At 40.0% G+C, this 22,138-nt stretch overlaps 1 protein-coding gene across 1 annotated transcript; it reads right to left on the bottom strand.

Annotated features, from left to right (window-relative positions):
- Window positions 1–6,367: 6,367 nt before the first annotated feature.
- LONRF3 (LON peptidase N-terminal domain and ring finger 3) lies at window positions 6,368–22,084 on the bottom strand. Its single transcript, XM_064669931.1, is given in 13 exon segments — window positions 6,368–7,842; window positions 8,556–8,705; window positions 9,494–9,656; window positions 10,684–10,842; window positions 11,484–11,605; window positions 12,006–12,120; window positions 14,654–14,744; window positions 15,386–15,629; window positions 16,990–17,145; window positions 19,295–19,417; window positions 20,000–20,118; window positions 21,369–22,005; window positions 22,007–22,084. Coding segments are annotated over 13 exon segments (2,301 nt in total). The 5' UTR covers window positions 22,070–22,084; the 3' UTR covers window positions 6,368–7,683.
- Window positions 22,085–22,138: the final 54 nt, after the last annotated feature.

Raw genomic sequence — 22,138 nt, forward strand, 5'->3', positions numbered from 1 at the left:
TTACTCTACTGACCCTGATTTCCTAAATATTATATAGTCATTGTTCACTAGGAAGTAAAAAACAATGTAAAAGCACGTGAAAAAAAACCCCTAATTCTGTAATGTTGAAAATCCTCATGTATACTCTTTAGCCTTGATAGTGTTTGGGATTCTCATTGATAAAAAAAAATACTTGTAGAACCCATTTTAAAATCATTAATGCTTCAGTAATCTTTCAAAATGAATTTTAGATGGTACATTCAGTACTAATAGTCACAGTACAAATCATTGACTCATACAAGGAAGAACCTGAATAACAATTGCTTTGTTGAACTGATTTGCAGTCTAAATTGTGATGTGCAGCATTCACATTTTCTGGAGTGTCTGCAGACTTGTTAAAATCCTTCCACATTATTGTGTCATCTGTTACCCTGTATTCTACTCATGATAAACATCCATGTGGATGAGAATGAATTTCTAATATGTCAAATAGAGAAAACTATTTATCACTAGCACTACTTTTACAAAGTCTTTCTGTAGCTCATAGAAAACACAAAAAAGACATGTGCTTGGTTTTCTTTTCCATCACATAATACAGCATAAGTCAGTTATATAAAGTCACTTACATAAATAGCTTAATTCTCCTTTCACTTATATGGAATTATAAATCAAGAGCAGATCTACTGAAACAAAAGATGTTACACTGGCATAAAACTGGTATTGACAGCATGTGCAGACTTTCATTATATGGATTTGTCCAGCCAGTGATTTTTGGGCTTTAACAACTTGAAAGCCATCCTATCCTAAGATGTAAACTATTCAGTACGTGGCTGGCCTTCATAGCAAAGCCTGCTCTTTACATCAGTGCTGTGTTTTTCAGGTAGCCTCTGTATATTAATTTTTGGTATCAATATACAATTTATCTGGGTAATTAAAAATATAACATTACAGGTAAAGGCAGCCCAATGACATTGCTGTTCACTGGTAGTCACGACTTAACCAGTTCTTCTACTGTGTATGTTTTAGAGAACTTAGTATTAGTGACTGCTGATGAAAACCTGTTTGAAAATCAGAAAGACTTCTAAAAAAAACCAGTCCCAGCCCCGTAATAGTTTAGTAATGCAGTTTCTAGTCTTCCTTCATCTATATGTGTGGCCAAGAGGCTGATTGATGGCATTCCTTACCTTGGGTTTGGTTGTGAGTAGTATGGAGCAAAGACCAGGCAAGCCATAACTCCTACAGCAGAGCTGAAGAACTGTTGAAACTGAGAAGTCAGCACACCTTTTGAAGCTAAAAACTGTTGCCACACCTTTCACCCAGTCATACAGAGAACCACAGCATGCTAAGAGATGTTCCGGGATTTTTGTGGCATCTCATTCACAGAATAAAAAACATATTACAGCTGACTGACATTTGAAAAGCTGTGGCAGGTCACAGCCAGGAGCTATCCTGTGGCACACCCTTCCCTCAGCCTCACACCCACAGTGAAGTCAGCACAGGGTCTTGGGTCGGGGAACTGGGAAGCAAAGGCTGACTGGAAGTGGAAGTTCTTGAAGTGCTTCATATGATAGAGATCATCCAAAATTGCTAATGATAATTTTAATATGAAGCATTATATAAGTGTAGATGACTTTAGCATATTTCAAATATCATTTGAATCAATCTGTGTAGGTACACTTATAAAACAAGAACACAGTGAGCAAATAGTTGGGAAATATTTTGCTGTCCTATATTTGGTTTAAATTCTGTTTTATACTGCATTTAAACCCCACATTTTTATAACTGATCTTAAAGGTTTCAAAACTAAAGTTATGACTTAAAAACAATAGTTTAAATCAACATCTTCCCTAGCAAAGCTTCAGTTTTGACTATTTACTATTTCCCAGTGAAAAAGCACTTTAACCAAAGCACTTCCTCTACTCAGAAGCAAATGTATTTTGTTGTAGAAAATAGCAGCCTTGACATAATGAGCTGTTGCCCACCATATACAGCCTTAGCTTGTGCCCTGGATTCTAAAATAAATGCAGGGCCTGAATAAGCTTACATCAAGAGACCAGCAAGCCAACCTCTGACCCCAGCAGCAGCTGGGGCTTAGGCAGCAAGTCACAAGCAGGCTACATCTTGCTTAAATAACAAGGCAAAAGAAGCAGCCCATACATATGTGACTTGCAAAACACTTTGCAGATTTCATTTTTTTAGTAGAATAAACTCTTAAGTTTATGAATAAAACTATTCTCGAGCTTTCTCTGTGAAGTTAATGGCTTTGATAAGCCTATGGAACTTCTTCTTCACTAAAAACAATCTTCTCATCACCACACAGATACAGGTTAAGTGTGGCCAGGATGCATTCTTGCCTGAGAGTGTAAATGAGAAGGTATCCCGGTCATAGTTTTAAATCACAGCAGATTGTAAAGCAAATGTAAAGTAGGGAATAAGAGGAAGCAAAGTCCAGAGAAGTGCAGGGTATTACTGTAAGCCAGGCCCTCTTCAGCTCCCATTATTCTTACTTTACTACAGCAACAAGGGAAGGAAAAAAAGAAAAGCACTTGCTGTACTTTTTTTTACAAATTCTGAGGTTTGAACAACTTAATTTCTATGGTTTGGCTTCTTTGCTTCAAGTGTTGTTGTGTGACTGCAGGATCCAGCTGTTCTTTTTTCCTTTGTCTAAAATACCTACAAAAAGTAGCTCCCGTGTAATATTTGTTCATCTCTGTAGTTCTTTGTTATGGAAGCCAAAGAGTAAAGAACACAAAAATTTTAATTAGGAAACAACTCTCCACACAGACTTCATTGGTACAACATAGTTATAAGTACATCTACAAACACATACAGGTTCTTTGGACTATGATTTTTTTAAAATATATTTTATATGACAATGCAAACAAATCTGGAAAAAACAAATTACTTCAACCTTATGTAGAGGTAGCTGAACAGTACTCTGTCCAGTGATATGAGAGTATAACTTAAGTTACATTTCAAGTTCATTACAGTGCACAAAAGGATGTTTTACAAACAAATGGATTATACAAGTCCACAAAACTTTTTATTTAAAATGGCTTGATAGATATATTTCTGGCACTCTTGTAACCACATAGCTTGATGGAATTAAATTGGACAAGTATATGGTTCCAAATTAAGACATCTTACACAGATAGTCTTTTGCTCCACATTTTTGTACTTCTCCCGTTCCTCATCAGGGAATTATAGAAGCTATTACATTGTTTTTGCTACACTTCTGCTCTGTAAACCTTTGTTCTGCAAATTGAATGTAAAGATTAAAAGGTGCATATGTTTTATATTTATAAAATATATGGCTATGACTATTAAAAAGCTCAAGAATGGCAATAACAGAATACAGGCACTTCTATGTGAGGGTTACTTTAGACCTTATGAAACTCCAACATTAGTAAGCACTTCACATGATACCTGGATGAGTAAGTCAATGTAATAGTTCAGGTTTTTATTATCCACCATTTTAATCTTGTCTAAGCAGATTAGTTTCTTTCTTCTTTCACACAATATTTATTTAGCAAAGTGTTTCAAGAGAGTGACTTTGCTCAAACTACCATTTTTCTGTAGCTGTAAGACTTTCAGTGATTTACTGAGCTTTGGAATAAACCCCAGATCCTAAACTATGTGCTGCACTAGTTACAATTTCTGTTGTGAAGCCAACAAATTAAATGAGAACTAAGCAGGGGTTGAAAAGAGAGATTGAGTTCATCTGATGTAGAACTTGGAGGAAATGGGAAGCACTACCTTAAGTGCATATAGGTCCATGGGGTTTTTATGCACAAAAACCCTGTAGTTAATTTACACTTTGTTTTTTAAATAAGAGTTTGTGAACATGTTCTCCATTCCTAAGCATTGCATTTAAATACAGCTCCTGTCTGTCATTGATTTAAACATCAGTAGAAGTTCAGCACCAAGTAGAAATCATTAAAAGGAAAATTTTTTCACAATGAGAACAATCAGTCATTGGAATAATCTCCCCAGGGAAGTGTTGGATTCCCCAACACTGGACACTTGTAAGATTTGGCTGGACAGGGTGCTGGGCCATCTTGTCTAGACTATGCTTTTGCCAAGAAAATTTGGATCAGCTGATCCTTGAGGTCCCTTCCAACCTGGGATTCCACAATTCTGTGAAAAGACCATCTAAAACAGAACTCAATTCTATGAAGCTCTTTCTCTACAGCACAGATTAAGACAGACCAAATCCACATTTGTTTTTTTTAGACTAAAACAATCTTTGGATTAAGAAATCCATGGCTGAGGTGTTCTGTCAGTAAGCAGTCATACAGGACAGAAGGACAGGCCGAGCAATAGACCAGCCATTCAGTATCTCTTATTGCTATAAGGTAATGGAAGATATCAGCACTTAAAGAACAAAAAATAAGAGAAACTTTTACATCTAACACCAGAACATCACTTAAGACTTAGCATAATGGCCTATCACACCATTTTATCATTTCATTATTAAAACTACTGAACTACTTTCTAAGCAGCCTATGCATTACTTATGCCCCCACAAGAACAATTAATCAATACTTCTGATCACACAGGAAATACAAGTTTGAGTCATGATTTTTTTTTTGTTTTTAACAGATGAGCAAGACTGGTTATGGAACTGGGTTTGGTGTCTAGAAAAAATGCAAAGAGCTTAAATAAAATACTCCCCCAATTAATATTTTATCTGATCAATGCTGTTTCTATAATTAAAGCGAAGGTATTTTTAGATCTGCTCAGCTGTTTATTCATGCCTGTGATAAATGTTGCATTTACATCCTTGTACTCATTAACACAACTGAAAAATAGTCAGCAATGATGTGGCATAACTAGAAGATTTTTTGGTTTTTAAATGTCATTACTGAAACTTTACCATCTCAACTTATTGCAGGCTAGGGCTATCCCTTGTCCAGCTTTTTCTGGACAGGTTTGTGTTCTCTAACAAATTTCTTTCTCAATATTGTTTTTTTCTTCTGATGGAATTTGTAGAGTATAGCCATTAATCTAGGATGTGTGGCCATAGAGCAGCCCCAGAATGCTACTGTACGTGTACAGATGAAGTTTTTGATGTGTTTGATTTGTTGTGCACGTGCAGATCACCTGTTTGCATTACATGCAGTAGGTCCAGTGTTTCCAGGTGGCAGCAAATGCACTGGGTGTTCATGATGCAGGGCATGTACGAGAGTCTCTGCTTAGGAAATTCTGGCAGCTTCAGTCAAGGCTAACAGGAAAGATAATATTCACTTTTAAAATCAAGGATTCTTTCCATGACAGTTTCTAAAACAACAAAATTGGCAGAATGAGTATGTAGAATACATAGCATGCAGGGAAAAAGAATAATGACATCAGTGAGAAAACAGTTTAAATTAAATATTTAAGGTCCTTTTCTCACAGATAAGAGTAACAAAGTGACAGCTTTTTTTCCTATGGGAGCACTATGAGGCCCTTACGTTATGCAATAATACATAATGGTTTGTGGAAGAATTGCATTGAATGCAGCTTCACTTCCAAACAAGTGGAAGTCACTTCATTACTGATTTATGAAGACAAATGCCATAGCAGGTGTCAGCCACTGTATACTTGATACTGTTCAGAACATGAAGGTATTTTTATACATTGTTTACAGCATGTCAAGTACCCTTATGGAAGAAATGCAGGAATCTAGCAGTGAGGAAGGAAGCTGTAGTATTTCTAGAGTAGCTCAATGCAAACAGGATACACATTCCATGTTTATCACAAAGGTGAAACATGTTTGTCTTCCATTCGTTGCTTTGGTACCCTTATGGAAATGTTCTATGGAATTTAACAAAAAGGGGAACAAAGGTAGTTTTATGAAAACGTAACAGTATGGAAACTACTTTTAACTCATAAATATTTCTGATGAGATGGAAAAACACCCAGAAAAATGACATTAAATTCTACTGCATTTTTTCATAAAGGAGGCATGAAATGGCAGAGTACTATCCTGGGTAAAAAAAACCAAAGAAATGTGTAGCATTCCATAACATTCTCACTTCATTCTAGCTTTTGCCACTGAAAAGGAAAACAGTAGCTTAGAATAAAAGGCCCAGTTTTGCTCGCATTGAAATCAGTGAAAGCCCAAGTCAGATGGAGGTACAAGCAGTCCCAGAAAGTGGTACACTGTAAGCAATAAAAGCAGCAAAACAAGTATAGGAACCGTTGATTTAAAAAAAAAAAAAAATCAAAACCAAGATACTTCCTGTTCTCATTTCTGCCCTATTTTTACCTGCTTTATAGCTAGCAGTAATCATGCTAAAATTCACTTGTTTTCCTTGGCAGTTAACTATTATTAGCAACACTACCCAGTCTCTTAAGAGAAATGCAATGGCTGGGTAGAGATTTGAAGCTAACAGAAACCTGAAGATTGGGGTGAAATAAATAGCATTTATTACAACATATTCCTTCTTATGTGACACAAACTGCCCTCTGAGTCCTACAGGTCAAAATAACTCCCCCCTCCCCGTCCCATACACACACTCCAAAGCCAAATCCCACCAAACAATTAAAAGAAATAAAACTCATCTTAACAGCAACAAGAGTTGATTAAAAAAAAAAAAAGTCTGTGTATTAACCTACAATGAAATGACACCAGTACTTCCAGTTTTCTCTAGGATAAGCCACTTTTCATATATTGTGGCTCTTTCTTCGCACTTTGTAGCCATTGTCCATTTTTGCAAGAAAGAGTTCAGATACAAATTCAACTTCAAGTTATCCTCCGTTCTGTGAAAAATTAGGGAATAGATCCTTCTGTCACCACTATGGTCAATTCCCACTGACATCACCTGATCAACACAAACTTATCCAAGCATTTAAACACTCATGCTCAAGGTTAAGCACGTGCTTGACTGTTTGGTTGCATCACAAACCTAGTCACAAGCATAGGATCAACCTCCAACAACTGTGCTTGAATTATCTCAAACATAATCTGTGTATTCAAAGACTTCAAGGCAGGATGTTTCGGGGGAAAAAATCCTTCTTAAGCTACAGTAGAACTGGGGATGAGTAGAAAAACATTCAAAGTATTTGAACAGAAATAACTGAAAAATTATCAAAGCAGTCGCTTGTGCACTGCAAGAATCATAATTTTTGCCCCCAGTCATAAATACAGGGTAAAAACACTATAAATAAATAGAGCAGCTCACTTTCCTTTAGCAAATGAACACATAAATAATATACATTTTGAAACAAAAAATCATAGTGCAAAAATAAATTATCAAACAGAAGTTGTGAACATTATTTTACACAATGCTATATAAAACCTGAACCATTTGAATAAAAGACTTTGCAGTTCACTGAAATAATGCATTAACATTATTATTTCTGCTTCACATTAAACTGCACAGTTCATCCTTTATCCACTAAAAAATAAAAATAAAATAAATTAAAAAAAAACCCTTAAGATTTTTAAAAGGTTTATGGCAAACAAGATCACTTTTTGTTCTATCACATTTGTTATTAGTTTAGCAGTGCAGTGATTGAATAATTGTCTCAGACTTCCAAATGGAAACTATTGAAGTATCCATAAACATTCCCTGCTCTTTAGAACTCATTCTCTTTGAAATTCAGGCTTGAAACATCCTGACACTCAAATCTGTAAGACATTATTGCAGTTATATGAAGTTACAAGAGACAGTCTACAGTCAAGGACTGTGGGAGACTTCACAGCTCTCCTCCTCACCATCACCGTGATCTTGTACGAGACATGAACGTAAGGACACGTCTGATGCCATTCAAGCGGTCTTTGAGGGATTTCATGGCAAGGAATGGGAGCTGAGCTCTGTTCTCAAGTGGAAGGACAGCCAGGACCCACCAGCACCAGGCTGGCCCATTAGGGTTAGCCTACAGCCAGGGGAAAAAAAAAAAAACCAGAAGTCAGGATTCATACAGATGGCAAGGTCCTGGTTTTGAAGATCTAACTCCGAAAACACAGTTTTTGATAGCAATCTAGCAACTAGGTCATTTCATCACCAACCTAATGGCTGTGCTTACAGGTTCCCCTGAAACAGATTACAAACAAATTTCACCTTTCCTAAAAATAGAATGTTGAAGGCATTTCTACTTCTAGCAATGATTTATAGGCTGGACTTTCTAGATTTTTTTAAATGTATTTTTTTCCCATGTTATCATTGACCCAGCTCTTTGGGATTCCTGCCTCCCTTCTCCATACTTTATAACAGTTCTTCATATTTAGCTTTTGTTGTTCCATTCTGTTATTTTAAGACCCCACCATTTGCAGACCTTTAAGAAGAGAACCAGGTTTTCTCTCGCCTATTTACACTTCATGGTTTAATTGAGGAGGTAGAATAGGCATTTCCATTTCCTGGGATTAATATAGTCAGATAAGTAGCCTTAGAAAGTTATCAACATTAAATATGAGCTTTTGTTCACAACTGTGCTACTGCTGGTGTATGGCAATAGAACTCAGACTCAGCTTATGTGGGGTAAATGCAGAGTATTCATATTTTCATCTTAAAAGGCAATGCCTGCCAGCTTATCGGATATCCCTGCTATTTCTGTCTCTAAAAGTTACATAAGCCACTGATTCTGGATACCTGTGGGTCAGGATCCTTAGCTGGCATTGGACCAAAATGACTGAGAATTCGACTTTTGAGTGCTTGCTTGAGGGAGTTAAACCACATATATGCCTGATCATAGACAGAATCATGGAGAACAAGTAATGCAGCATATTCTTGTCCTTGCACCTGAAACAAGTAACAAAAGGGGGAAGGTTACTGTTTGTTCAGTCTCTATGTTGGGGAAGGCACAGCATTTTTAGGATTTTCTGAGGTGGGTGAGGGAAAGAAAAAGGAAAAAAACCACACCAAGAGAATTCTGGGATAAACGCTGAAAGCTCATTTGGTGTTCCCCCTTCTGCTCTCCCTCCCCAGTCCAAGTTCTTCACTTTCTTTCCCTGTATTCTATAGCAAAGATATCTATTTGCAGAACATGCACTTTCTGGATTGCTATATAAAAAAGTCTTTACACAAACATCATATACAACAACAGAAGAAAAGACCATGCAAAGCTTTTTAAAAAAAAAAAATTAGTAGAGCCTCAGAGTAGACATTTTATCTTCCCATACGAAAGCTCTTAAGAACTAATGTAATTTTGAAGATTATTGTGGGCTCAAACCTGCTCCTTCTTACCTGAATGGGAGTTTTCTAACTGGATTCCATGCAAATGGAGGCAGGTTCCCTCTCTACCCTCTTATAAATAGCAGTTACTCTGTCTAGAAGAGCAGTAAGATTTCATTCCTGGATTCACTTAGTTTTGTCCTCTGCTAAATGCCTCTAGGAAACACAGCCTTCAGTACATGGGCAGTATGTGTGCATGCTTGTGGTAACTATTATGTTTCCCACCTTAACCATGAGCACTTAATAAATATCACAAATTTGTTTTACTATAAACTTCTACAAAGAAGAACTCACTGAAAACAAGCACTTAGAATTTCACAAGTAATACAGTTTAAATGAAATATTTCTAAATGTACCTTTTGATCCTCAATGTACTCAATATCTGCTGTGTTATATCCATCACGCTGGCTGTGCTGGATCACCTTAAATCTCCTCTTGCCAATGCTGTCTACAACAGAGCGACCATCAGCAAAGAATTCAACATTTCTTATCTCCAGAATGCAGCCATAATCTGCAAACCTATTGAAATCAGAACAAAAGCAAGTAAACAAGTCTTATTCTCACCACCCTTAGTTCCACAGAGCTGCCATACAGCCAGTCCCTACCACAAAGGTATTTACCAATGTCAGCTCATTTCTATTGTTCATAATACTGACCTGCTGTAGTTCAAATTATTCCACAATTGTTTGCAAAACTATCAGGAAGATTCAGGCTGTCTAATCTGATTAATGCTAACTGGATGTTTTGGAATACAGGGAACATCTTATGAAATTGAAAGTTATATAGGTCAGAAGAGCACTTTCTCCATAACCCTAATACGTTCAGTCAATTTGTACAGAAGGGCAAGTGCAATTCAGAATATTAGAATTATGGAAGGACTATGAAATCTATAAAGAAAAAAGTGTTTCCACAGTTTCAGCAGATTTAACTCTGTAGGTGTGTACTTTGTGTATGTTATACTTCTTACAGTGTATACGTACCCAGTAGGTAGATACCATAAAAAGAAGGGAGAAAATCTAAATACAGAGACAGACACTGAGGTCAAATTACCCAAGACTGACTGTAAATTCTCAATGTAAATGGTCAGTCAGTCTTTATGACGGTTCTGTTATACCTCTGCAGCCTCCACTATATTCAGAACACTGAGGACATAAACATATCCCATAATATAAAAAAGTAAATCCCCCAACGCACTGTACTGCCATTTCAACTTGATTTCTTGTGCCAAAGCATTCAACAGATTTGAAAATAGTAGAAAATACACTTCCTTTTCATGTATTACAAGAGGTCTGCAGCTCAATTTCATATGCTACACACTAGTCATGTGTGTTTTGAGAGAACAATCAGTCATATTAGTCAGAATCCAAGTGATCAAGAGAGAAACTTCGGTCTTCTCAATGACTTCAAGCAGCATGATTATGAAGAAACTTTGTCTGCTGGAAAACTACTGCAGATATATAGCCATGGACCTTTCTGCAGCTTTCCAAAGACACTGGCTCCAGACTAAGTGGGTACATCACATGGTCCAAGCACGCTGTTCACTCACCCCTTTACAGGGTCACTGATGCACATCCCAAATTGTTTGGTGCCAGTCTCCATGCACCTCCGAATCATCAGGCGATAACATGGTTCAAAGATGTGCAAAGGACATGGGACTGTAGGATAAGCCATTGTGCAGACAAATATGGGAACATTCTTATTTAGGCTGTAAGAGAGAAAGGACAAATCAGATGTGACATTTTACCAAACCACTGACAAGGTATAAAATACGTAGTAACATAGTCTTTCAAATTATGATGTCTTTAAATAGAAATTACAACATCTTTGGAAAAAAAATTCTTAATGGATTAAGTAAATGTTTTCCCTCAATTGACTAGATATTATATTTATATACCACTTAATAGTAGAAGAATTTTTCATTATGCTTTCTGGTTTTGCTAGTGAGAGCATTATTGTATCTTCATTATTGCTTTTATTTACTTAATTTTCCTTAATCCCAATTCTTCCCTACCCAGTACATTCCAACCCCCATCCTGTCAGACTACTTCCACCTATTGTCTCACTCTGTGCCTTTCACAGAGGTCCACTGAAAGCAACCACATTGCTTTATACTTCCCTTATAAAACAACCTTCTGGATTTCTTCTACTTCTGTTTATTGTTTAGCCCAGTGTGCAGATTTTATGCTCACTCAAGCACAGTTTCACCTGGACCCTGTTCTCTAAAATGACACAGAGAAAGAAGCTCCTTTGTCAGCATCTCAGCCTGCTGTTCCACAGCAGCCTGAGCCATTCACAGCTAACGGCAGTGGAATTAGAGATTGGATTTTACATAAATGGATTACATACTTGGAAAGCTCTGCTATTTCCTCTTCATAAATCTTTCTTCTTTCAGTGAGTTCCTCTGGAAGATATCTGGCTATTAACTCCTCCATTAGCACTGTTTTACAATATTTCCTCATAGCCAAGCACTGCAGGAAAAACACATGCAAGCAGTTACAGATAATGTCCAGCATTTCACAGCACATGGGATCCACCTGTTACCCCCATTTCCTGATATCTGTGGTTCTATGATCTCTTAAGCTTGCTCTGCCATTGAAGATTTGTTTTTTCAACTATTCTCTATGTTACAGACAGTTTCTTCAGAAATCTGGAAAGTAAGTAAAGTCACCTTTTTCTAAGTACAGGCCTGGTCCTAAGGTTTGAACAGAGACTATCCATCCTTGATAACTCACAAGAGCATTTAAAAAGTCACATTCTTCCTAAGTTATGTAATATTTCTGTGGAGTTGGGAAATATCAAGGGTTTCTGAAGGTGAAGGTGTTCCTATGCCTTGCACTTGAACTTATGCTGAGAAAATTCAAACATTACCTCTGAGAGCCCTTCCTTGCACAGGGGACATTTTGGGTTGTGATCCAGACATCTCTCCAGACATTTGAGACAGAAGGTGTGTCCACAAGGTGTAGTGACAGGTTCATAGAAGAGCCTGGATTGAAAAATCCAAAAGCAAAAAGACAACAATATCGTGTACCAAAGTAAAAGAAAAAGGCTGCTACTCAAAAAAGCTGAATTAATTCACTAATTAACTACTGACTACTACAGGGAAAAAGTTGATTCTTGCTTTTCATTTCTTCAACCAATGTTGGTACTTATTCAGCTTACAGACTTTCTTATTGTCACCCAACGTGAACTCTGACTCTGATGAATGTGAGTGACAATATTGTCATGAACTTCCAACAAGCCAGGATTTAATTTTCCTCTATGTGAGCAATAAATAGAACCAGAATTGGGACCATCTGACTTTGCTAATGAAATGGAGCAATACTTGCACAACTATTACTGTGGAAATCACATGATTACTTGTATGAGTAGAGCTAAGCACAAAATAGCTATTTGCATACGTTTCCTTTAAAATATTAGTTTATCAAAACAGTACACTATGTTCTATTAAACCTGTGGAAATCACAAATACGTAAACCCACATTTAACAGCATCTTTAACAAGATGAGTATTTAAGAATGTAATCAGCTCTTAACAGGACTGCCATGGACAGTTTATTAAATGTCATTAGTTAATATAAATATTGACATTTAAGCAATGGAACATATAAAGAAGTATCTAGAATACCACACCCATCTTACTGCTGCTTGACTGCATAACTGAAAACACTTGTTAATTGTTTCATAAACAGAAACCTCACTGCACCGAGGCTTCCCTAGTGCTTTAACTGTGTAAAACACTGAATTGTACAATGTGTTTCAGTAGGTACTGGACTGCATATGTAATTACTTAGTAATGACTGACTTCATCTGAAACATTAGCAAAAAGACAAGAAATTCCTATTAGAATGCCTGAGTCTCTTTCACACCAGTATGTTGCTTTGACTATTACTTTGTGTTTTCTGCTTGCTGTGGGAGCAAATGTAGATCAGTAACATTTTGGCCACTCCACCAGACAAACAGGTTAATAACAGCTCCTGAAGTTAATTGTGAACAGGTCAGTAGGTTACTAGGTAATTAGTCCAAAGTACCTCAGGAACCAAATCCCTGAAATACTTCTGAAGAACATGGCAGGAAATAATTATAATCAATCAATAACAAAGATCTTATGACAGCTTTCCTTAGCACAAGCCTCCCTTGTGCAGTGATGTTACAAAGCTAACATCCTTCTAGATGCAAGGCCTGGATTCGTGACTGCAATTACAAGCTCAGCACCCCCATCCTCTCTACTGTAAGGGAATCAGTAATCCTTGGGCTAATTCCTTTACAAATGTATTGTAGTCTGGCTCTTTCTGACTTAACACACAGCATGAGAAAGTAGGACTAATTAACTTCATTAAAAACATCTGAAAAATGCTGTGTGGACATGATAAACATGTAGAATCACTAAACAACCTAAGACTAATTGCGTGACTTTCTGTTAGAGGAAAGTTTTGCTCTTTGCAGTATTGAGTGTTTTGACAGCTGTATAAACTTTTGGAACACATTTCAGTTGTAGACAGGCAGAGGGAGAGGAGGCAGATCTGATTTATTTCAAGCAGAAGCAAATCAGACAACAGCAGTTGTTCCCTCAAAGGTTTCAGTTTGTCTGGAATAAATTGAAGCCCCCTTCTCCACATATAAACAATGAAACAAAGCAAATCCAGATTTCTCAAAACACAGGCCTTCAGAAGTAAATCCATAAAGAGGCTGCTATTTAAGAATTTAAAATGTAGTGCAAACCCCACCGTGTGTTATTCATAGATCTGGGTACTTAAAAAAAACCCAAACCTAAAAGCAACACTCACTGCAGTGAGTGAAACATCTTCCCAATATTTCTAAGTCAGTAACAAAACCCCACATGTGTCTTTGCCAAAGTTAAAATGTTTTTTACAAAACAAGTAGTAAAATAAATGCAGTTGACAACTCCTTCTTATTTTATCAAGTCACTGCTGTCCCCAAGAAGACCTGCTGTTTAACTGGAAGAGATCTTTAAGCAAATGGAGTGACACCCTCAATGAAGTGAGGAACATGTCTCTTAAGCAATAGAGGAGAAGCATGCTCTTGTTTACTTGCAAGATCCTCCTATTGCAATAGCAGCAACACAGTACTTCACATGCAAACTCAGAATATTCACTGGATGTGGTCTCTTCAGCTATTTTGTGCTTTTTGTAACATTATAAACAGCTCTACAAATTCCAGAGGACAAACCATGGTTTTGTGCACTATATGTGTCAGTGGGTAGGTGTGTATCAGTGGTGAGAGGAAATCTTCCAGACACCTTCACTAACACACTTAATCCTCGTGTGACCTTACGTGCCCTTCCCAAAACAATCAGTAGCCTAGAGCAGATCAAAGAGTCCCTATTCATGAACAGTGCTCAGAACCAAAGGTCTAGAAATGCATCATTGGATTACAGTGAAAACTTATTTCAAGTCGGGGCAAAAATAAGTACCAAGTAAGATAGAAAATCTGTAGATCATAAAACGGAAAAAGATACAGCTTGAAAGCTAAAGACATCCATGAGAAAACAACGCACACCTCATACACAGGGAGCAGTCCAAATCTGATGGATCCACAACTTCGAATGGAATATGTTGTCCAGTACTATTTTCCTTAGTATCAACTGTATCTATCAATAAGACAAAAAAATAATTGAACAGAACTATGCAAACACAATACTATTCCATGTATCTCCATCAACATCTGATATTTAAATGGGTGTTGTATATACTTGCAATTTACTGAACCATTAAGCATCATTACAATAATTTCTATGCAAAGCAAATCCTCATACTTCCTCTTAATTTTGGTCACATTATACCCAGTTACAGAGTAACTTGGCCTTGCTTTAACAATCAATGTCCAAACACTGTTAGTGCTGAAAGTCTAAAGCGAGACAAGATCTTCTGTCATACCATTGTAAATACATCCCACAGCATGAAAACAAGGCCAGTTATAATGAACAAATAGAATTTTTGCTTTTAAACTTTTAAAATTGATACAGAAAGCATTAAGACCACATGCAACATTGATGTTCCTTAAAGATTAAAGTTCTGCTGAGAAACAAGCACTTGGCCCAAACTTCTTCGACCCTTTTTTGACTTTTTTCTCCCCACGTACAGGAAAGATTCCACATCATGCCTTCATTAGGCAAAACAGAAAGTTTAAAAACCAAAGTGTAATTTGGACTCTCTTCCTTTGAGTTTTATCAAAGCAAAGTTTCCAAGGATTCCATGTCATGGAACCCATCCTGCGTGTAATTAAACATACCTTTCTTCATCAGTTTGCAGGGTACCTCAGCGTTTCGCAACTCTTCCGAGCAGCACTTCCTTTTCAGGAGGCTGCATTTCTCAGAAATGAGTAAAGTAGACTCTGGCATGGAGGTGAATTTGTTCTCCTCCTCTGAGCAGTCCTTTTTGCTCTCTGTAATTTGTATCGATTTCCTCAAACTACCAGAAGTAGTTACGTTTGGTTCCTCTTGAATGGAAAAACCCTTTTTCTGTTCCACATTTACCTGTGTAAAGAGAGGACTGACATTTGACCAATCATCCAACAACCTGGTAAGGAAAGACCCCAAACCTGTCACAAATCTTTAATATTATGGATCACCAGGAAAAAGCTAGTAGGTCAAGAAGCAAGAGTCTGAGAATTGCTAATTCTAATACAAAACAAAAAACAACCAACAAACAAACTCAAATTATTTCCCCTCTCTGCCACCTCCACCACTGAATATTCTCAGCCCTTTTATGTGCCTTTATAGCTTGAAGGTCATGAAACTGGATTCAGGCAGAAATGCAGCTAGATCTCAGGTTAAATATGTTGTTATCACTTAACCTATGGAAAAACTGCATATTGTTTATATCATAATGATGGCATCAACCATCAGAACAACCAAAACAATGTGAGTTTATTTCAAGGAAGCAGTATAAATACAAAAAATTTATAAGAGAAAGTGCACAGAGCTTCCTTCTGAGAGACAGATTTCTTTCACAAAGGATAAACCGCTCAGTGTTTATCCCCTTGCGGCTACAGGACATCACCTGTCAGCTTGTAACATCAACTCCCCAGATGAACCCCAAAACAGATAGTGTGGATTGTGAGCAGGAGCTGTGGTGATGTGTAACATGCAGAAAGATGGGTGAACTGCTCCTCAAATGACTTTGTGAAAGGGTCATACAGAAAGATTTCTTGTCAGAATATCCTGACAGCCTTTCCAGAAGGCAAGGTCACTGATTGTTTCTTATTGGTCTCAACAAGGCTGCTCAAGACCTACCATTTTGTTTGTAAGGACCACTGAAGTTTCCTCCTACATATACAGTATATGCAAACCCCACCCCAAAGTTCAGTGAAGCAGAAGTGGTCCTCACACACCCATGAATGTAAACCTCCACAGCCACTTACAAAACTGTGGCTATGAAAGCAAACTTATAAAGTTGCTGATGTATCTGACACAGCTCTACAATAACCTCTAAGTAGTATACAGACTCTGAATGCAGATTGGTTTTGCCACTGACATCACCAGTTACAGGTTCAAGCTGAAACTCTAGATTTTAACATTTCACAGCTTTTGAGGGTATCTCAATCCAATCTTCAGAGGCCCTTTCCCACTACCAACTACTTGGAAGACCTAATGACAGTTAGAGGAATTGAACCCAATCAATTCTGAAACAAAATTTATCAGAACAACAGAGGACTTGTATTAAAGTCAATTAAGGAGACTTCAGTAAGTCAACACTGTTTTGTATGTTCTGAAACTCAGTAAAAATTTGAGAAAATGTATCCTCCTATCTCCCAGAGGCAAAAAGGAGAGGCTTCCCAATGTGAACACAAAACACACAACAAATTAAGAACCACACATCAGACTTGATCTTTACCTTGAGCAACCTTTGTAGGTTATGGCTGGTGCCTCCAGATCCCACTGAATTTAGGAGATTCCCCTTTAATCTAGAGTGATGTGACAACAGCTGCAGGATATCGGGTAAGTGTTCCTGAGCATTTCCCGGGATGAGTGAAAACAAACTAAGTAGAAGCTGTGATATAAAACAGAACACTTCACTGCTTAGTTCCTTCCTTATAACCTCTAAATGAAAAAGCAAGTAAGGGAATAGCTGAAAGAAGCATCCTTGATTTTGTTAAAACCATTTAAAGAGCCCTTTAGACTAGGGTAGGAACAAAAAGATCAAGAGCTATGGCAATACAGGCCAAACAGACAGCAAGAAACATTTTCAGAGTTAAATAAGCCCATAAAGTTATTAATCATTCTCTGATGTGACACACAACATGCCTTTGTCGTTTTTGTCCTGCAGTTCAAAGTTCACCAGAAATTACTACCATCTTTCTTAAGTACATTTTTTTGCTGCACATCAGAAGCTTTCACTGGAGTTTACTAGTAAAGAAAGCACTCATCTCTCACAGGCTTAATCCAAGATCAGTTGAGTAAATGTCTCTGATATTGTAAACTGTAGCTATTTTTAATTCACTTATGTGGGAATACAAAAAAGGTAGGCAGTAGAAAAATGCTATTTCTTTATTTGCTATAAGAAAATAAGTGGATCTGTTTCAAGTAGCAGTTTGAAGCCCCTTGTATAGCATAGCTTATCAGATGATTATTTAAGGAAAGAAACAGAGCTGAATAGAAGATTCACACTTCAAAAACTAATTTCAACATACTACCGAGGTGATCCTGCTGATGTCTGAGGAAGCCACATGACAGCCAAGATTTCTATTTAAAGCCAAAAAGGATTCCACAGGATCACACTATGTTCAAAGTAACATGTGCAGACAGTTAATACAAGCAGAACATCACAGCTGCACCCAAAGAATTTGGTAAAACGTAGTATGTCATTGTTATGCAAACAGCCTTGGAAATGACCCAGTAAAACATTGCATCATGGATGAACTCTGTGTCTGATGAGTGCACGAGTAATTCTTTTGGTCATAAGAAGCCTAGTTTTTCTCAGAACCCCACTGCTCAGAAATCAAGTGTCTTGGTTAGGGCTATTCGGAGCCAGAATTTAGAAACATATCTGTTTGTTTCTTGTCTTTTTGCTCTAGTGCACAGAGTCTCCCAGCATGACTATGAGCACAAAGCATGACACAATGACAATGAAAGACTGCATGGAACCCACTGGGGAAAACAGCAAACAAAACCCTCAAACATCAGTGACAAAAAACTCCCAGGAGACTGAAATCTCAACCATATTTAAAATGAGATAGAAATTTGATTGTGCTACAGCCATACAGGTTATACTGTAACCTTCATGAACAGTGCTTTACTGTAAGAATTCTACTTTTAGAAAGCCTTATGTGTTACAGTACACAGAAACCCTAAACCTCCTGTCCCCACCAGTGATGGAGAATGGGATGAATACACTGCCATAAAAGAAAATTCAATAGAAGGAAGATAGAACTATTATGGTTTTATTGCCATAAGCTATCACTGCCACACTGAGCCTTTTAGCTATGACAACAACAAAAAAAAGGTCAAATGTCAAAATACTGATTCACAGGAAATCAGAGTTTTGAGGGGTGTGCAACACAGAGCAGTATTCACAAAAGCCATTTAAGAATTCACACACATCTTAGGCTGCTGCTGAAAAAAGTCACACTGCAGATCCATTTCATTGCTTACTTAGCATTAATTATTAGCAACCTTAGAAAACTATTTTAAAAACAGCTCTTCCTCTGTTGGCTGCTTCCTCTCTCACGCCTCCCTCACACACCGATACTCGGCACAGCGCGACTGGCAGTGGGAAGAAAGCTGCTGCTCCCAAGTGGAGTTTGATGAGTGCTGCGTGTTGCATTCTGCCAGTCAGTGGCCTGATACAACATTTCAATAGCAACTCCCCCTCTTCTGCACTCCATCATTGGTAATAGATTGCCAGGAATCAGATTAGAAATTTGACTACAGAGAATCACAGTAGTCTGCAGGTGGCAATTATTAACAACTCAGTTTTAGTTCAGATTTGCTGATGCTAATGTCCTGACTGCTTCCACCTCATACCTGCTGAGTATGTTTTCTTGCTACCTCCCTATCTTCAAGAGCAATATACAACTCAAGTGTCTGGATTTGTGCAGCTCTTTGCAGTAATGAGAGAGGGGAAAAGAAATAATCCCATCCTCCTTAATGAAAGGCCACTGAAAACAATAATGCAGTTCCAGATGATTTAGGGAACTCACCTTTTGTGCCTCAGACTTGGCTGTCTTGTTCCCAGTATCTAGAGCAAGGCAGAATAGAAACTCTCTTAAAGCTTCTTCTGTTTTCCCCAGATTAGCTAATGCCTGTCCTTTCCTCAGGTGACCCTGCAAGGAAACACATCCATAGCTGCAGTATTTTTTCTTTTGTCATGAAAATAGGCAATAAAATCATGATGAAATTACAAGAGATCTTTCTGAAGAAGAAAAAGTTAAGTAGGAAAAGTCACTATAAGCATCTCTTACACCTAGACACCACCACTCTGTGTTTCTAACCGCAATGGTCCTAAAAACTCCTACAGGATATTCTTCAACTCAAGTAAATATGACTTTCACAGCACCTGAGCCCAAATGATCTTGGAAACATCTACTTCCCCTGCATTAATCTCCCAAAATCGTAATTTTGTCCTTATAGAATGATACAAGCACAGCATTCATTTTTAGAGAGAGTTCATGAACTTGATATTCATCCAGGCCAAAGACAATAGCCTTAGCTCATGCTCCATGATTATCACTCTCTACCTCAGGAAGCTCGAGAATACCATGGTTAAATGTCTGTAAACAACAAGGGTCCAAGAAGTTACAGGATTTAAAGCTTCCCTCAAATTCAGCTGTCTGACCATTCTAACCATTTCCTACCAGGGTAGTATCAAGATTTTAAACCAAAGTAAAACTGAAGTCAGAACTTACTTTCAACCAGTATGGCTGGAGCCTGCACGCTGTTTCTGCATCGTGCAATGCATCTTCACAAGCTTTCAAAGTGGAGTTAATCTGGGACCGGTTGCTATATAGTAAGTGGTCATTTGGAGCTGTAAGAAATAGAAAAAGTGGTTAAGTAAAATAAAAATTAGTTACATAAGCTCTACTCCTTAATTTTTTCTTTTTTGTTAAACACATGTTGGTGCTTCTGAGTTGCACAAACCCACAAAATATCCAGTTTTTAAATAACTATGTACTAAATGAAATCTGGAAACCTCTTTGGGCAACTCCAGACAAAATGTCAGCTATGTATTATATAACTGCAGGGAACATTGCATAAATAAATGCTGAGACGCTCACACAATAAATTACCAGTGCTGACTGAGGATCAGATGGTTGGTAGAAACATACAGGAGACATTTAAGGCGGCAGGAGGAATGCTGGCATACTGTAGGGAGGAGTTTCAAAATCCGTGGCATCAAAGTTTTTAAGTGATACATAGCGATCTCTTCGTGCCATCGCTCAACACAGGAAAAGAAGTGACAGTGTGAAGAATCAGATAACACTACACTGATCACCGAGTTACACACACGGCGCGTTGTAGCATCGAGACAAAACGTGTGCTGAGGGAAGGCTGGGCACTTTTCTGAGAATACTTTCTCATTTAAGTGAAACTCGTAATACCTTGCCTCTAATTCCCCTTACTGCGTGCAGTGTGTGAGTTGCTTTTCCTCAAACTGCATTAGAGGACCTCGTCAAAAAGTTCTCCCTGCACAGCCCCGCAGGCGCTTCCCGGGGCGGGAGAGCCGAGCCGGTCAGCCGGGGTTGCGGGATCCCGGACACGCATCCCCCGCCATTCCCTTTGCGCCCGGCTACGAGCGGCTCCTTCGCACCTGGCGGTGGTCCGCGGGGACCGGCCCCCGGCCCCTGTGAGCTCCTCCCGGGGCGCGGCGGGATGCCCGGGGCGCGGCGCTCCGCTCCCTCCCGGCCCCGCCGGTTACACAACGGCGCCGGCCGGGGGGAGCCCTGCCGGACCGCAGGCTCCGGCTTACGCAACCGCTGCTCTCCTGACCCAGTTTCACCGCGGGCCGAAGAGCCACGACCCCTCCCCGGGGCTCCCCCTCCGGGGCACCCCCGACACTCCCCCAGGGTCCGGCGCGGGGGGCCGGCGGCGGCGGGAGCGCGGCCCCGGCACACCCCCCGGACGCGGGGGCTGCCCCCGGCAGAGCCCGGGGCTCTGCGGGGCGAGAGGCACCGGAGTGGCCGCGGGCGAGCCCCGGCCGGTGCAAAGTTGCCTTCCCCGGGGGCTGCGGGAGCGCGTCCCCCGCGGGGCAGCGCCGGGGAGGGGGAGAGCCCTTACCTAGGCTGACCGCTTCGTTGTACTTCTGCAGGGCGGCTTGGAGCTTCTTCTCCTTGTAGAGGAGGTTCCCTTCGTGCCGGAGCTGCGAAGCCTTCACTTGGCAGGGGAACCACTTGGCCAGCAGGTTGCTGAGGATGACATTGACCCGCAGGAGCTGCCCGGCCGCCGCGCCGCCCGCCTCCTTGCACAGGACGCAGCGGGACTGGGGCGCCCGGTCCCTCTCCAGGCACTTTTTGCAGAACGTGTGTCCGCAAGGCAAGGAAACGGGCTCGAAGAGGAAGCCCTGGCACTTGCGGCACCTGAAAACGTCCCACTCGCGGGGTGCCGCGGGGTGTCCGGCGGCGGGCAGCCCCTCTTTGATCCGGACGCTCTGCGCCAGGCACTCCACCAGCTTCTCCAGCTGCTCGGCGCGCAGCTGCTGGTGGCGGGACGCCAGCTGGTACAGCGGCAGCGCCTCGTGCAGCCGCCCGCCGAAGGCCAGCGCGTCCGCCCGCCCGAGCAGCACCTGCCACTCGGGCCCCAGGCCGCCGCCCGGCGCCTCCAAGTTCTGCGCCTGTAGAGCCCCCGCCGCCAGCTGCAGCACCAGCTGGGGCTCGGGGCGCGGCGGCGGCAGGTGCGAGCCCATGCCGTCGGCTCTAGCGGGGCGGGCGGCGCGAGGCGCCGGGGCGCGCAGGGGGCGCGGCGCGGCCCCGCCGGCCCATGGCGGTGCTGCTGCCGCCCCGCGCCGGGAGCGCCCCGCGCCGCCGCCAACGCTTATATAAAGGCGGGCA

The sequence above is a fragment of the Pseudopipra pipra genome, chromosome 13 (genome assembly GCF_036250125.1).
Source record: "Pseudopipra pipra isolate bDixPip1 chromosome 13, bDixPip1.hap1, whole genome shotgun sequence".
Taxonomy (NCBI): Eukaryota; Metazoa; Chordata; class Aves; order Passeriformes; family Pipridae; genus Pseudopipra; species Pseudopipra pipra.